The 18016-nt window shown below is 39.0% G+C and overlaps 1 protein-coding gene and 1 long non-coding RNA gene across 5 annotated transcripts in view; both read right to left on the bottom strand.

The window, feature by feature from the left end:
* Window positions 1-257: 257 nt before the first annotated feature.
* Window positions 258-18016, bottom strand: part of E2F3 (E2F transcription factor 3) — a 72698-nt gene continuing 54939 nt past the window's right edge. For 2 of the 4 annotated variants that reach the window (XM_011362833.2, XM_011362835.2), the window contains exons 2-7: window positions 12966-13077; window positions 11521-11740; window positions 10068-10226; window positions 6963-7077; window positions 5783-5918; window positions 258-3773 (exon numbers count right to left, since the gene is read on the bottom strand). In XM_011362833.2, the coding sequence (XP_011361135.1) occupies window positions 3511-3773; window positions 5783-5918; window positions 6963-7077; window positions 10068-10226; window positions 11521-11740; window positions 12966-13077 (1005 nt within the window). In that variant the 3' untranslated portion in view covers window positions 258-3510. The remainder of the gene's footprint in view (window positions 3774-5782; window positions 5919-6962; window positions 7078-10067; window positions 10227-11520; window positions 11741-12965; window positions 13078-18016) is intronic. The other 2 variants (XM_011362834.2, XM_011362836.2) reach the window with 1 other exon arrangement.
* Window positions 9487-10057, bottom strand: LOC111741576. Its single transcript, XR_002781025.1, has 2 exons — window positions 9984-10057; window positions 9487-9636 (listed from the first exon to the last, which is right to left on the bottom strand). It is a non-coding gene; the product is annotated as an uncharacterized LOC111741576 (long non-coding RNA).

Consider the following 18016-nt stretch of genomic DNA (forward strand, 5'->3'; position numbering starts at 1 on the left):
TTCTTCAATATCTGGGAAAGGTCTCTGCACATTGCCAGAGACATGAAAAATTCCTGTACTTCCCAAAGTGGGGAGCACATCGCAGGTGCTCTACAAATATTTGTAGAGTCCTGAAAGAAGAGTAAGGCATACAATGTTTTAAAAGTTTTTGTTCAAATTTTCCCTTAACCTGTTTTCAAGTATGTCTTTAAAAAATGAAATTAACATAGGAGCATAAGACCATAGTAAGAAAATTCATCCACAAGTCTGAACTCTTAAAAAAAAAAATCATTTTATTGATCCGTTACCATACAAAATTTATTCAAATTACACCCATTTGAAGTGCTAAGATCACAGCTAGAGAACAGGTTACCCTGTAACAAATCTATTTACAAAATCCATCATAAAAGCTTTTTTTTTTTTTTTACATTATATTACACATTTTCTTTTTTAAACTAGCATACAACACAAAGCTAAACTGATTAGTAGTTTGCCTTCTCCCAATTTTGGGAGAAATACTTCCTTTTGACAAAATCATGTACCCCCATAGGAAAAGAAATTCTCACAATCTGACAATTGCCACCTGACTCACTCTACAAGGCATCTTCCTTCGAATCCCTTCTCATACACACGAGTTGTCATGCACACGCTGAGTTCTTTTTCCTGAAATCTAAAGCTTTAAATACTGCAATTTTATTTACAGATCTACACTTACAACAAAAAAATGAAAACAAGAACCACAACAAAAAATGAAAACAAAATAACACTCTTAAAAAATTACAAACCAGCTAGAAAATACTCTGGCAGTGTTTACAAATTAATTGCTATCTTTGTACAAAATTGCTAGATAATGAAAATGTGAGTAGACTACGTATCAACTTAAATAAAACAATTGCTATGCACAAGTCTGTACATATAAACACACAACTAACACTGTTTGACAGCTCATGTGTTGCCCTTTATACAGTTTATTTTCTAAGGCTCACTCAGTCATAATCCGCACACTTGTAACTTTTAGCCATTTCATGTGTGAGCTTTAATAGCAGCAACTCAATGGTACCAGGAAACTGGCATACTTAGACTTAAAGTAAAACAAGTACTGTAGTACTAACCCACTTTGTGTGCCAGACAGTATGCCAAAAAGAAAATGACTAATGCAAACAGAAGAATACAGTATGAACTTTTAATTAATGTACACCAGTTAAGCCCATTAACTGGAAAAAATCTTATGTATGAAGGAACTTTTAAGACTTATTAGTATTCCTTTCATTTTTAAAACAATAAATACGATGCATTACAATACGAAAAAGTTTAACGAGAAATTCAACAAAACACACAACAACCTAGCCAGGTGAGCTCAGTCTTTAGACTTTGGAAAAAAGTCAGCTTTGTGCAGCTGGCAAAGAGAATTACACAAAGCTGGAAGCAGAGGCAGCTAACCAGATGAGATAAATATGGGAAATGGGGAAAAGCTTGGCATAAATGGTTTCCCATACAGGAAAAAACCCCACAGTGCATTTCCAGTAGGCACTTGACACAAAGCTCCCTCCCTCCCCCACCCCAATGTTTCATCTCGGACCACACCAATATTTGTACCAAGTCCAGTGTGTGTGAAGGGAGGAGGCTAGGGATGGAGGCAGAAGAAAAAGGAGGGTAATCTGCACCTTTGTTTTTCTTCCCAAACACACACCCACACATACCTACACAAATCATTTAAAGTGCTGGTGTCATGGTTTTGACCCCACCACCACTTTGCATATTGTGGAAATCTACCTAGAGTAAACTGGCTGGGGCGTTTGTGGTTTTTTGTTTTATATTTTTCCTAAGGGATAATTTCAATTCAATCACACACATGAATCGAGTGCCTATTATGTGCCTATCACTGTGTCAGGCACACAGCATTTCAATTTCACTGTTCGTTTTGAGGTTTGTTTTTTATAAGACTCCCTCATTCCCGCGGTCACTAGCATCCAAGGAATGGATTTGAGGTACTATGTCACATTCCCAGCGGGAAACGTCCATCTACCCCGGCCAATGGGAATGCCATTCTTGGACATAGCTGGTAGGATTTGCAGCTGACACAAAGCCTCCAACTTGGGACATCATTCCTGAAGAGTAAAGTGGGAAAACACCCTGGCATTCTATCGCTTCATTTTCTATGTCCACACTTCCCTTGGTCCAACTTAGTCTTTCATAGAGAAAGGGGAAAGGGTTCTGGCCAGGGGTATTGCAGCCCCCAACAAAGTGGGAGCTCCCTGTTCTCACCAGCTCAAGTAAATGCCACTGATAGAATGCTACTCACACAATGGGATGTCTTTCTCCCTAGAGGCCTCTCCATCTGAACCCATCCTGAGAAGTGGTCTCCCTGAGTGCAGTGTAAGAGAGCCCTTTCCCCGGTCACGGGGCCCCGGGAAGCCCAAGGATGGAGGGATCCATACCTGCTGCTCCTTGGGACTGCTATGTCATCTGACCTGGTTCTCTTTTCAAATGGGCCACCAATGTCAGCGAGCTCCAGGAGCGACTTGCTCCAAGCTCCCCCTCCAGGAAAGGAAGCCAGGTGTGGCAACGCTTCTTGCAGAGGCTGTTAAACCTTAGATCACACACGTTTAGATGCTCTGATCAGAGAGGTTCTCTACCTCTGCTTAAATAATTTGAATTAGAAAAAACCGCTTCAAAGTAAACAATTAAAATGAAATGGTGATGGGTGCCACAGGAATGCTTAAATGGCAGCTTAAAAAAAAAAAAAGTCTAAAACAATCCACAAAGAACTCCTAAGTAGGCATTTGCTACAAATCAACTTTAAATTCACAAATACGTTGGGGGCAGGGGAGTGGGAGTGGTTTATGGAGACAAGAAAATCCACAACAGCTGAGAGTGGCAGAACTTCACTATTCTGTATCTGCAACAAGTATTTGAAAACAAGTTCTTCATCCAAAAGGCTGTGGAGGTTCTCTTGACCTCCTAGTGGGACACACGGTCCATAGCTTACACTGAATTATGACAGTAATTTAAATATTCCTAAGAAGAGCTGAAGAAATCCATCTCGTACTTTTGCATGACTTCAAGTTTACAGTTCCTGCAGTTCCATTCCATATTAGCAGACCCCAAAGACATGCATTCTGCGGAGAAGGCACGGCTTGAAATGCTATTAAGGAAGATTGCTGTTTTCCAGTGGGCCAGGTGGCCAGACCCCATTCTACAGCCCATCCGTCAGGCACAGCAAGCCAATCCAGGAGGGAGGGAGGAAAAGTACGGGTGAGAGACACCTGATTGCACATTTTCTCACTTGCTGACTCATCCAGGAGATTTTGGAGCCTGGGGCAAAGCAGGGTTTTCCCAAGGGAGCCTGCAACTGTGCGTTTAGACAATTAAAAAAAATTCATTAAAATGTCAGCTTTGTTCTGAAGTATGTAGTTTACTTCATGATACTATCTTGGAGGAAGAAGGTAAGAAGGGACAACACTGCATGACAGATGTTCTGGTTCCATAGTAAAAAAATATTGGTTTATAAGGGGAGTTCACAAAGGATAATCAACTACACATAAAGTCTTCCACCAGCGGGAGTTTTTCCAAATCATACGCATCAAAGAGATCACTGATGCCTTCTTCCTCCCCAAGGCTTAGGAGATAGTCTTCTTGGAGCAGGGGAGGCAGTAAGTTCACAAACGGTCCTTCTAGGTTGGAAGGAATTTGGTCCTCAGTCTGCTGTAAAAGGTTGGCTGGGGAGGCCAAAGGAGAAAGGTTTGCCATAGAAATCGAGCAATCGCTATGTCCTGAGATGGTTGAAGCCAAGTCTGAAAAAATGGATGGAAACACAAAAACAAATTAGGAGAAAATCAAAATGACTTTTTTGTTAGAATTTACATGTTGCTGTTATAAAAGCATTCACTCTCTGCTAACGACAATTAGACAACCTTATGATATGGACTACTTCTTATGCTAACAGGCACTGTTAGCAGTGACTTGGCATCCTTTCTTTTTTCTAGGCTACTCACTCATCTTTTAAAATATCTACTGTTGACAAACAAGAAAACAAATAGCTCAAAGATTAGAGGCTAACGAGTTTAAAAACTTCTCTCTGATATCAATTAGTCATTGTTTAAAGAAAAACTAAACAAAATATACACACAGCAAAGTTGGCTCCCTAGTAGTAACTCACTAATTTAACTTAGCCTTTTACGAACAACCAGCTTATTAAATATACTTCTAAAAATACGAATATAACATATTCACTTTGAATGTCTATGGGGGAAAAACGGTCTTTTGTTTTACTATATGATGTACAGCAGTACCCCCTTACCTGCAGCTTTGCTTTCTGCAGTTTGTTAACCATAGTCAACTGTGGTCTGAAAATATTAAATGGAAAATTCCAGAAATAAACAATTCCTAAGTTTTAAATTGCCACCATTCTGAGTAGCGTGATGAAATCTTGTATTGTCCTGCTCCATCCTGCCCAGAACGTGCATCATCCCCTTGTCCAGCATCTCCACATTGTAGATGCCCCCTGCCCGTTAGGTCTGTAGGAGCTATCTTGGTTATCTATCAGATGGACTTTCATGGTATCTCAGTGCTTGTGTTCAAGTAACACTGATAGTACCTAACACTACATCATAATGCCTACACCATTTGCCTCACTTCATCTCATCATGTAGGCACTGTATCATTTCACATTATCATAAGACGAAGGGTGGGTACAGTACAATATTCTCAGAGAGAGAGAGACCACATTCACATAACTTTCATTACAGTATATTGTTATAATTGTTCTACTTTATTATTGTGATTAATCTCTTACTGTGCCTAATTTATAAATTAAACTTTATTGTAGTTATGTATGTATAAGAAAAAACGGTATATACAGTTGACCCTTGAACAACACAGGTTTGAACTGTACAGGTCCACTTATACACAGATTTTTTTCAATAAATTCTGTACCATCTTCGATCCGTGGTTTGGAGTCCAAGGGGGTCCTGGAACCAATCCCCCTCAGATATTGAGAGAACTTAAGTTTTAGGGGAGTCAAAAGTTTTAGGCAGATTTTCGACTGTGTGGGGGTTGGTGCCCTTAACCACCTCACTGTTCAAGGGTCATCTGTAGACGGTTCAATATGATCCTTGGTTTTGGGGCATCCTCTGGGGGAACTACTATTTTTTCCTGCTCAGTATTAAATCGGACCTAGTCACTTAAATCACTCCTATTCTTGCTGCTGTATTGAGAGACAGTAGAGAAAAAAAGCTAAATAGGTATCCCCAGTCTGAAACTAGAAAAAAATAAAAAGACTACAAAGAGCTTTCTTTGCTCTAGGGACAGTGAAGGAAGATTTATTTTCCTGGGGATTTCCTCCCATATCCTCTCCCCATCACATGGGGGGGTGGGGTGGGTGCTGAGAATTAAGACAAAATTTCTTTGATAGAAGGCCTTTCTCTCCAAACTTTTTGCATTTCCCTCTCTAATGATCTCTGTAGCATCAGGCAAAGGTGTGTGGCCAAGTGTAGCTGATGATTCACCCAGATGGCTCCCAGCTTTACTCTCCACTTTGGTTAGTTTTCCAAACACTGTAAAGAAATGGTTTCTGCCAATAGCAAAAGTGTGAGGGACTCCATCAGTGGAGAGAGCAGTCATTAGCCTAAGGTCACTGTTTTATTCTGTAAACCAGACAGAATGCCTTAAAACAATATTACCTTAATAACAATAGTAACAGAAGATTTTGTTTCTTGCCTGGACTTGTGGTTCTGATACAGGATCCTTCTAGTCACTTTCATTTTTTAAAATAGTTTCCAAATGATAAAAGCAGAATATTTACCTTTGGAAGTGGGTTTAGGGATATTCCCATTGTGGTCTTGGTTGTTTGTTTTCATTGGACTATGTGTTTCAGTCTCTTCTGGACACAAGTAAACCTCAATGGGTCCTTGGGTACTTGCCAAGTGTATTTGTAGGCTCTATGAAGAGAAAAGAGTGAGAAAACGTCAAAACAAAAGTTCTTTTAGAAATAAAAGCTATACTAATTTTCATCTAAAAATGGAAAGGATAATTTTCATAGTTCATTTTGCTTTTTTTACATTAGTCTATGTACTGTCATCCTCTAGAGCAAGGCTCAGGAAACTGTAACCCAAGAGTCAACTCAAGTCCACCAACTGGCTTTGAAAATAAAGTTTTACTGGCACAGTCACACCTATTCTTATTTTTTATGTATTGCCTCTGGCTGGGTGTTTTTTCTCTTTTTTTTTTTTACCATGCTATAATAGCAGAGTTGTCCAGTTGAATTGTCCCAACAGAGACTGTATGGCTCACAAGGCCAAAAATACTTACTGTCTGGCCCTTTAAAAAAAAAGTTTGCTGACCCCTGCCATAGAGGAGGTGAATTATGTTCTCTTAATACATACACTGCAAAGTATTTTTCATTCTCTTTTTATTTTCTACGCATATTCTTATTATATTTCTTTACCGTTAGTTATAGTCTAGGCATATATTCAAACTATATCTGAAACCAATCACAAAAATATGCCCCTACTTTCTTACAATATCCTAGTCTCTCAATTGACCTAAAGTGCCATTTGATTATTTAAAAGTAATCATGATATAAATGATCAATTCTTAAATGTGCTAAGTTAGGGAGCTACTTTAAAACATTTATACCTCTATTCATATCGGGGACTACATCCAGAATATTCAACATAAAATTCCCCAGTGGTTCACATTAATCAAAACAACTAGATAATAAATTATGAAAAAAAGAAAGTACAAGAAGGACAGAGCATCGTATACTTGAGCCAAATGCTCTGCTATATTAAAATTAGATTTTTTGGACACTCAATACATATCGAACTGTTGAAATGTTTTTAAAGTTAGGGCTAAGTAAAAGAGATGGGGAAGGAACTTGCAAGTTTCTAGGAGGATACAAACTTTAACCATGAGCCAAGGATTTTTTAACTTCAGGCACTTCAAAAAGATCTCTGCAGATGAACGAAGACGTGTCTCCTTACCTCTACTGGGTCAGGCACTTCAAGTCTTGTTTCTGGAGGGGCTTTTACAACTATAACAGTTTGGTCTTTAAGGCCACTAATTTTTCGAATATCTTGATATGTAACATAAGCTAACGTAATGAGTGTTAAGGAAATTTTTCAACTAATTGCTTCAGATGTAACCATTATGAAGGTAACAAAAGAGATGCATGGAAAATTTTAAAAGTATTTTATGATTTATAAGAATATATCTGTCTCTCCTAGATCTTTAAATACACGGGCTCTCCCACGAATCTGGTTTTCTAGGTGATATTGAAGACAACAAAATAAGTGTATAGCCTTTTCCTGCCCGTTAAAAAAAAAAAGTCTATGGCTATTTAGAATTTTAAAGTGAACACAGAAGCAGAATAGTTAAAATAAGTCATCAAAAGAAAACAAAACCCAATTTGGTCTGGGATTTTTAAACCAGGTTCCATCTGGAGCATGGGTATTCCATGAACTTCAATGAAGTGTGCTGTCACTCAAATTGGAGGATGGCAGATTCCAATTTATAGGGGAAAAAAAAATTAAGCTCCATTAACCTTAATTTTTTTGGAAACTCCAATAACTACTATCTGTTACTTGACTATTAATAAGTGCCAGCAGTCACCCAATGAATGAATGAATGAATGAGTAGCAAATAGATATATTAGTGGAAGAACTCAGAATACTGCTTAGGTAGGCAGCTTGTTTTCTTAAGTGTACCTGGGCTGTTTGTGATTATATATTGTCTACTGATAAGAGTGTCATTATTTCTGTTAGAAAAATTATCTTCTGTATGATGGTATTAACTCTATCACTATTTCAGTGTGCACAAGCAGGAAAGCAGCTTCCGGATGCTCTGCAACCTGAATTTGAGAAACACTGATTTAGAAAAAGAGAGTAAAATAATATTTCAGTACTCTTGGTAGTTACTTCTGAGCACTGAACAATACTTTTAAGTGCCCCGGCAGCCAAACCTAAGAGGATATCATGAAAGAATATGGTACTTATATAATAAAAGTATTCATGCAAGCTTGCCTAGAGAGACAAGATTTTACTTGGCGCTATGAGAGAATAGGTTGAAATGGCTTTCTTATAAATGGGACATGGAGTAACATAATTAATGTATAATGTCTTTAGCCAATTGTTTTTAAATATTAACCCACAAAAAATGCCTGAGATAAAACAGCAAATCGCAACTCAATGAATGCACTTCTGCTGGTAATATAATGTAGCTAATAGAGTCTGTGATCTAACATGTTTAATATAGAAATAGGACTTAGAGAGCTTAGAGCAAATAATGTCCCTTAGAACAGTAGATTTTTATTAGAAAATGAAGGAAGCTATGAACCTACTAGTCAGAAAAATAGCATATCCATCCCAAATCTGCACATATAAATCAAAGACTATCTTCTTTAAGTCTCAACAGTTGAGACAAAAGCAAATTCAGTGTTGAGCTTGCTAGGACAGCTCAAGCACGATTCAGGTTTGAGGTTAGCATTTATCTCATCAAGGAAGCCAACTGGTACCTTTACAGACGTCTTGATAGTTCTGAATTTTACTGAGAACACTGGGGACACTGATAACCAGGTACTTACTCCACAGCCCCACTGTCAAAAAGCTACGTGACAAGAACTTATTAAAATAAAAGCTCATCTACAATTACTCAACATGCTGCAGGAAGGAAAATTTCAACACATTTGTGAACAGGCTGTACCAAATTCGGAACTGAATGGCAAATTGAAATAAATTGTGCAAACATATTATCTAATGTTACAAACTTAAAAGTGCTGCCATTGTGGCTCCCTCCTGAATTTGCTTCTTGAGTTAGCAGCCCCCTGCAAGGCAGGTTTCATTTTCTGCAACAAAGGCCCCAGAGAAAGCTCATGTAGGTGACAATGCTATAAACGACACAAGCTGCCAATCATTTGTAACTACCACAACCCCTCCTCACTGGGGCTCCCAACTAAACAATGGATGAAACAGCCCAGCTAGAGCTATTCTTCTTCTGTCCCCTGTAAACCCACTCTAGCCACCATTGGGGGTTCACATCAGCACACCTCTTCTCCACCTTACTAATCACCAGCTGACAAGGTTAATCTTTTGGTCAATAGGAAATGAATAATGGCAGTTTCAAAAATGCCTGAATTGAAAAATAAACGTCCCCACACTCTCTGAGGGCAAGCCTATTAGAGAAGAGACACTAGAAGAAACTGGGCAGGACACATTTTACTTTCTGTCTCACAAAGGTAATATGGAATAATCAGAAGTTTGGAATTAAAATTAGAGATGGGGTAATTTAAAATATTGGTTTTGTCTTGTACTGGTAACAGAATATTGCAAAATCTTCTTGCCAAAATAATAAAGTAATCTCCCTAATCTTTTGTCTGAAGTGAGATGATGAACAGTAAACTTTCCTGAGATGGTCAAAAGATTGTCAGCCAGTTGAAAACAAAAATTGTTTTTTTTATATTTTATTTCCAAGGACTAATGTTTATAGGTGAACAGACAAATCGAGATTTTCCAGGCTTTGGGGTGCTTCTGACATGAGGTTCTGGTGTTGTAAAGCAGCATAATGCTCTTTAAAAGTTATAGAAAAAAATTTTTAATACTCTTTCAGTTTCTTCAACTATGGCTCAATCAGATAGTCAAAGAATTCCAATTGTTCCAATATCTGATGAAAAGAAAAGAGAATGTGAGAACCCCAACAATGACAGCTAACACCCACCCTAAATCTGGGAAGGCAAAGATGAATCTGCTGAATGCTGTCATTAATATTAATATTGACATCAAATATATCTTTTAATAGTGTTGCCTTACGCTATGAGTGTATCCTTATGCCCCAACCACACATGAATAAAATATTTAAAAAAATGTTTCCCTCCTTGCTATCAAAATAGACATGTTAGGATCCATCCGATTACTATCTTTCCATAAATCTGACTTCTAACACGAAGTGGGTACACACACACACACACACACACACACACACACGCACACGAAACCAGAGTAAAATTCTACCTTGTGCATGTAAGTTAAGATCGTCAACTCTGGAAAGAGTCTAGAAGGCACTATCCCCCAATGACCAGGTGGCACAAAGGATATCTTTGATTCTCTGAATCCTCGGTTAACAGTTTGAGGTCCAGGGTGCAGCTTTGGATCAGTTCATCTAATTTCTTCTCTTCCTGACTGAGCTCGGTCACTTCCTTTGACAGGCCTTGACACTGGGCCAGCATGCCCCCATCCTCAGACAGACTGCAGCCCCTAGAAACCCAAACACAGACTCTTCATGGCTACTTGAGAGGCTAAAGAGGGGAGGGAAATGAATAATCGAGGGAGGGGAGGGAAAAACGGTCCTTTGGGTAAATGTCCTCTTTTGATACAGGTTACACTGTTTGTTAGCCAAGTGTTAAAATTAGAACATTTATACATATTTTTTCATACATACAGTCCTTCGCTTTTCACATCATAGAAACTAAAGTTAAAAAACACTGCTAATTTCAGGTTTCTTTCCTTCAGAGGAGACCTTTCTTCAGAAGGCTCAAATTCCAAGGGTAAAGGGAGACAGTTCCTTCCTGCCACATGCCTCTCAGGGTAGGGAAAAACAGACACAGAAAGATAGAAAAATTTGAAAGAAAAGATGGAATAATTCAGTATTCAACAAAACATCATCCAAAAAGCACAAGAGACCTAGCTAGTTTCTGCAGGTCTTGATACCAATAGCAGAAAGGAAAAGGAGGTTAAGGAAGCAGACGTATGTGCTGTATGCGACAACAAAGACCAACACCCAACAGGTTTTCTAAGCCACAGGCTAAAATAGGTCACCAAGTCATCACAAAATTCCAAAAACTTCTGTACAGAAAAGTTATCTGTTCATCTTATATTTGAAGTAGCGTTTTTTGAAAGCCAACCCATAACAGATTTATTCCTTCCAATACACTTTAATAGGTCCTTCTAAGATACTGGCTGCTCAGTACTCTGTCCATAATTCACAAATGACATTATCATCATACATTTAGTCATATATGTGGGTGTATAAGTGACAAGTGTTATCATCTCCCTTTTCTAGAAGGGACTTTTTAAGTCTTGCCTTAATTTACACAGAAAATGAGTTAATCTGCTATTAGAACCACGGATAAAGATATATGGCAATTGTGCATCTACACAGATGTGTTAATACACAGCCATAGTCAATTTCTAAATTTCTATCAGCGATAAGCCAAAGACCTATGAGGTCATACATGTGAGCTCCCACGTAGACCTCACAGTAACAAATGAACAGCAGTTTATTTTACATCTGCAGAACCCTAGTTAATATCAGGATTCCCTTGCTTGAGGCTAACTGAATACAGATCTTAAATAGGTCTTTTCCTTTAAGAGACTTTGAACTTCCGCTAAAAGAAGTTGAGGAGGGAAGAGAAAGAGGGAGTAGAAAAGAGTAGGAGAGGGAAGAAATGAAGTGTGGGCACATGTGAAAGTTGGGACTGGGAGAAAGCACAGTGTTTGAAAGGACCCCACCAGAGCCGGGGAAGAGGGGGCAGGCGTGGCCCATACTCACATCCATTGCACGTTGTTTTTAGACTTCTTCTTAATGAGGTGGATGCCTTCCAGCACATTGGTGATATCATAAATCCTTCTCTTTTGCACTTTCAGCACCTCTGCTGCCTTGTTCAAATCCAAGACCCCATCAGGTGATTGGCTCAGTAGCTGAATGAACTTCTTGGTGAGTAGACCAAGTGATGTATCATACCGTGTTTTTTCTGAGGGAGATTTTGGAGCTTAAAGAAAAACAAAAACCAAGCGGGTGGGGGACAGGGGGAAAGGTAAAGAAATGAAGAGTTTCTTTGCAGTTAAGCGAGCCCCCTTTCCCATTGCAGCCCGAGTATTAGTATTAGAAGCAAAGTTGTTGCTGTTGTTTCTGGTAAGTTATAGAAAGCTATGAAATTGCTTTATTAGAAAAGAAAGGGATAGTAAAAATTCCTGATGAAAGCATTTTACTGTGAGTTTCTCAGTAGTTTCTACTTTGGCTTCCCCTATTCCCTGGGGCTAGTGAAGTATCTCATACATAGGAGGTGCTCAAAAATATCTGTTGAATGAATGAAAAAGTGCTGTAGCCCCGTGGGAGCAGCACATGATGTGGCCAGGTTATGAATCTCTCCAGCATTTTGCAACAGGGGTGCAGACAGACCCACCTCAACTGGCCTTTTAGGCTCCGGTGTCTCTGTGAGTATATAACTTGTTCACCAATATTTCTAATAATGCTTCATTTGGATGAAGACTATCTGGAAGGGTCTTTTAATCAAATCTCCCCATCCCTCTTGAATGAAATTTCTTATGTTTCATATTGTATCTATTCTCTTACAGGTGCACAGGTCAAGGGTTTAATTTAGCAGCACGCACAATTTGTGGATTGCCTAATTCATAAACTACGGGCGAGAACAGTCTAATTTAGCCTTTACATTTAATGCCAGAGACATAAAGGACTATTTAGCTATTTCCAACCTACTTTTCTCTCTCTCTCTCCCAGAAGAAATGATGATCATATTCAATGGAAAGATAAACTAGCTGCAATTTATTGGTCTCAATCAATTCTTATGCTGCCTTATGGTGAGTTAAGAGATTTAGGATGATATAGATATTACTGACTCTGGCACAGTTTGTCTACACCCAGTTAGCCCCAGTCACTGAAGTAATGTCCATTAAGTAAAGTTAAAATGAAAGTTGATTACAGAATGTGCCGAAGAGTTTGCATTCTGAGTTGAAAAATGAAACTGCACATATTTAAAGAGGCCTCCCCTTAAGTCAGTATTTAGGTACTGAAGTGATTCTGTAAACCTTTTGCTGGGTGTCTGCCGACATTGTATTTATTCTTTGGATTGGCAGAGAAAGAAATGAAAAAGAACAAACATGCCAAAATTATTCACACCTTGGCATCCTTCCAGCCACAAGCTTTGAAAGTTGGGAACCCACACCACAGAGAATCAGAGATGAAAGAATTCTTACTTTTGGGACTGTCTGGATTTCGCAGTGCAGCTCTCCCTTTGCCCTTAGGGGTTTTTAAACCATCTGAGAGGTACTGGTGACCGCTTTCTCCTAGCTCCAGCCTTCGCTTGGCCTGGAATAAGAAAGTACAATCGTTCGTCCCCGGTCATATGGACAATTACAAGAAGCGAGGCTCTTTGGGATATGGCCCCTGCCAATGCTGCAGGCTCATGCCTGCTCTTACCATCTCTGTTCTATTTACTCACTCAGGGTCTCGCCATTCCCCACAGCCAGGGTCTAGCTCGGGGCTGCACTGTCACGCAGACTCTCTCTTCACCCACAATAATCACCCATATACACTTAGATGGACAAATCCAATGATCCTTTAGGTCTAGGTTCAGGAGCCACTTTGTTCATTTATTCATTGATTCAACATATGTGCCAGGCATGGGGCTAGATACTAAGAATACAGCAGGCACCATGGAGCTTAAATTCATTTTTCTCCAGTGAATCTTTGCTGCCTCTCTCCATCCCTGACCTGGGTTGAACTCCTTTCCTTGAGCTCCCCAGACACTTTGTGTTTATTTGTATCATAACCCTTATTGGATATGAGTTATTTTACTAATCTGTTTCTCATTTCCTTTAAGGCAGGGGTTGCTTTCCATTTATCTTTGTATACCTAGTGCTTGGCACAGAGCCTGGGTTTCTATAGGTATTCAATCTCTCTCTCTCTCTCTCTCTCTCTATATATATATATATATATATAGATATATGTGTGTGTGTGTGTGTGTGTGTGTGTGTGTGTTATTATTTGATTACTTTCTTTTATTCACGATTACATATATATATAATCGTGAATAAAAGAAAGTAATCGAATAATAACACAACTAGTCACAGACTATAAATAATCATTCATCAGAATAACAAACACTCAATCTTGGACTTCAACTAGTATTGCTTTTGCCATTTTGTCATCAAACCTGGTAAATGAGAAATCCTCACCTAAGTTTTTAATTCACTACTTTTGTTTCACTTTAAAACATCCACTTAGTATCTTCCATGTACTGGCACTGGGTTTAGGAAACAGAGGTAAGGAAGATAGATGAATCCCTGGCTTCCTAGGGCTTATAGTCCATGAGAAAAGACAGATAAAGAAGTAATTGTTGAGTACTAACTGTATGGGTGTGATGGGTGTTCAGACAGAAGTGGCACCGACTAGATACCACAACCTACATGGCAACATATATTTAGGCCCATTTGAGGGCAGATTCTACTGATGAAGAGATTCACAATTTCAAAATAACTTCCCATGACATAGAAACAATAATAATAACTTATCAGCTGATGACAAATATGCAGCTTCTCTATGGAAAATTATCAATTCAACTTTGTACTGTTCATTATAGTAAGCGATTACCACTGTGGCTCATCCGAACCGATTTGTTCTATAAATTTAAAATATACACTGGATTTCGAAGACTTAGTATAAAAAAAGGTAAAATATCTCAATGATTTTAATATTAATGACATGTTAAAATGATAGTATTTTGGCTTTATAAAATATTAAGATAGTATTAAAATTATTTCACCTCTTTCCTTCTACATATGTATATTTTTACTCATGTGGCTTGCATTTATGGTACACATTATCTTTCTAACTCCTATCGGCTAAACATTACTCTAAAGGTCTAGGAATGACAATTCACAAATTTGTTTTCTAACTTCATTTTCCCCTCCCAAATATTCTGTCCAATCTTTGTATGGGCCTGCTGTTTTTGGTTGGCCCAGGGAAATTCCCTCTTCATCAGGCAAAGGCTTCATAATTGTTCTCTGGGGAGTACCCCCTCCCTCTAGCAGCCTAAGTGCACAAAGGTGACCCAGGCCTGGCTAATCGTTGGGGTCCATCCTACCCTCTCCCTCCCCTTCCTCCACAGCGATTAGTCAGAGCGGCATATCACCAAAGCTGGATGAACGAAGGCCAACTCTAGGAGTTTTTCTGGAACTACTGGCAAGGGGGTGTGCCTTCGTGGTAAAGTTGATAGGTTTGTAACCTGAAGCTATCTGAGAATGGACCCTCCACAGGGGAAAGCAGAGTGGAGAGACAAGAAGAAAGGAGTCTGAGGCCGTCTTTCAAAACTCTGGATCAGGTCACACACTAAAGGAAACAACTGATCTTCCCCGGACTTTTCAGTTACATTAGCCAATAAAATCTCTCTCTTTTTTTTGCTTAAAGCACTTTGAGTTGAGAACCTGAAAGTGTGGTGTTGCAAGTGACAGTCTGTGGGATTAGCTGAGTCAAGATGGGCTATGGTGCAATGGGGGAGGGATGGTAAGCCTGTGAGAGAGAAGCAAAGTGTGTTGGTTACTGCTTTTAGTCTTCAGGAAATTGCTGATAGAGACAAGCGTCATTTAGGCTTGTATACCTAAAAAGAAGAGAAGAAAAGAGCTTTGCCATCAAGGCCTTTTTTTTCTCTGTAGAAAAGTAATCCAAGAAGATAGAAGGAAGGCAAATGGGAAAAGGGTTTGGGACCTGGAACACTTGGGCCCCTAAGGCTGTACTGTCCTTAAACTCTCACAATAAAGAACCACCCAGTGGCCAGCAGCCTGGGGATATATTAATTTTGCCTCCCCATCTGAGGCTATTACTTAAAATTGCTTTGAGGCAAAGGCCTATGGAAGCAATAAGATGTAGGCTGGGAAAATTCTCAGAAATGTGTTGCCAAGAAACAGAGATGGCAACTTTAAGGATTAGGACTAGTCAGGATGCATGACTTTGGTCACCAAGAACCAAACCCTAGAGTTCACCAAATCTAAATACTAGATAGAAAATCAACTAAATTTTAAAGGCACTTCTTCTATCACCAGATAATCCCTACATCAAGAAGGCAAAGGCCTATGATGTCTCAGCCTCTAACAAAACCAACTACTAAGCTTATAAATTCTACTCCAAAAAGAAACAAGCAGTGGGAAGGTAGAAATCAGGGTGGCCATATTGATTCCACAAGCAAGTCCTGTCTCCACCAAGTCTCCAAGTGCCAGCATTCCTATTGAGGAGGACATGACATGCTACAGGAGGTGACCACTGTGTGTCATTTTCCTTTTCCAAAGAGATGTTTCTGTTGGGCTGCCCTGTTATTTTTCCTCCCCTGTTTAGTGAGTGGGGACTGCAATGGACTTAAGAGGACCACACAGTACTTGCAGGTCCTAGATCTGAGGATTGGTGCAATAATTGAGCTCTCTTTTGGGGAAGGTCTACGGATTTTGAAATATGGAGTAGCATTACTTAAATGCTTACCTTAGCAAATTCAAGCACACATCTTAGTAAAACAAAGAAAAAACTAGATGAAAGGATTTAAACAGTGCAAGTAGTCTCTGCCCACACCACCATGCCCTGGGCTGAACATCAGGGCAGATGAAAGTCTCCTCACTTGGTTGTCTCAATTTTTGTTTGCTCTTAGTGTGAACATCTTGCTGAACTGAGAGTTATTCTGTTTATAAACAGATCTTCATACTAGTAAAGCAACTAATCTATCTGGTGTTCAACAGAAGACGGAGCCATTTGGTCCTAAGCAGGCATCAAGGACTGGACATGAGGGATGCTCTATAGATCACCCACATGGCATCTTTCTAGAACCTCAGCCCCAACTAAGGTCATGTTTCTCTGTAATGAAACAGTTGTATTGTTAAGCATTTCTAAAAATGCATATATGAAAATAATAGGATTAATGGTCAGGAAGCCAAGCAGTGAGCTGTGGGGAACATCCACAGTTGCATTTGTTGCCCCGATTTTTTCTACTGGGGAAGGAACTTTCCCACAGTTATTAGTTCAGGTGGTTTCTATGCCTCCAAGCCTGAAAACAAAAGGCCTGTCATTGCTCAGCATTTTAAATTGACCCTTCCCATCAAGGTTATAGAGGTGAGTTCTGTAATGTGGGTCCACCAATCAGTGCATTCCAATCCCTTGACTAAGGTGACTGGCTTAGGGATAAGCTCATGACCAAAGCAGGGTGAACTGGTCAATCCTGGGACTCTTCTTGGAAAGTACTGGGTTTTTTTAACTGGAAGTTATTAGGCAGTAGAGTGTGAGCCTGGAGCTACCTGGGAACTGAGCCAACATAGAAGTAGAGTTAAGAGTTAGACAGAAACCGAGTCCCAATATCTTCAAGGGAGATGCTAGATACAACCAGGCCAAAAGGCAGTCCTGCCTTAGACTTTCATTTGTGTGAGCCAACAAACTCTTTTTTCTGTTAGATTACTACCACTGGCAACCAAGAGTCTGGACTGATTGAGATGCCTCTCCTTTGCTGTCTTAGCAACTTCTGGGCTGCCAGGGCATGATTTTACCACACATAAGCTCTAGGTTTCCTCACTGAACCAAAAGCTCAGGTCTTTAGCAACTTAGTTTCCCCAGAGCCCTGCATATGGCATGCACTCAGTCAAATTTACTTATGTTAACTGAACCAAGGAAAAAATTCCCAAAGTCTCTTGGCAGGTAAATCACAAAGCTCCAACATTATCCACCCTTAAGGGGGATAATAAAAAAAAAATATATATATATGTATATGTATGTACATATAGGTATTTGTATTTATATATCCTGGAGATTAATCTCTATATATTTGAAAAGATTTCCAAGAAATATAAAGGGGAAAAATTAAAGTTGTAGAAAGATATGAAGATGATCTCATAGAAGTAAAAAATTATAAAACTATATACCTCACTATAAAATCTCCAAGTATCCATTGAGGAAAGGTCTGGAAAGATCCACATAAACTGTTAGTACAGGTAACCTCTGAGAAATAAAATATGGGGCATTAATGTCATATTTATAGTTCTGTAGTATGTGATTGTATTTTTAAAAGTGATGTGTCTATATACACGTTAAATTTATACCTTTCAACCTAGCAATTCCACTTCTTGGAGTATATTCTGAAAACATTTATGTTATTCCTAGAGTTTATCTATTGAAAACAGCACAGCCAGTTTTCTGAATAATTTTTTCCCACATATGTCAAACATAAATGCCCAGTCTAAGAAAAATTCAGTAAAAGTTACTGTACATTTATATAATG

The sequence above is a fragment of the Pteropus vampyrus genome, unplaced genomic scaffold, assembly GCF_000151845.1.
Source record: "Pteropus vampyrus isolate Shadow unplaced genomic scaffold, Pvam_2.0 Scaffold80, whole genome shotgun sequence".
NCBI lineage: Eukaryota > Metazoa > Chordata > Mammalia > Chiroptera > Pteropodidae > Pteropus > Pteropus vampyrus.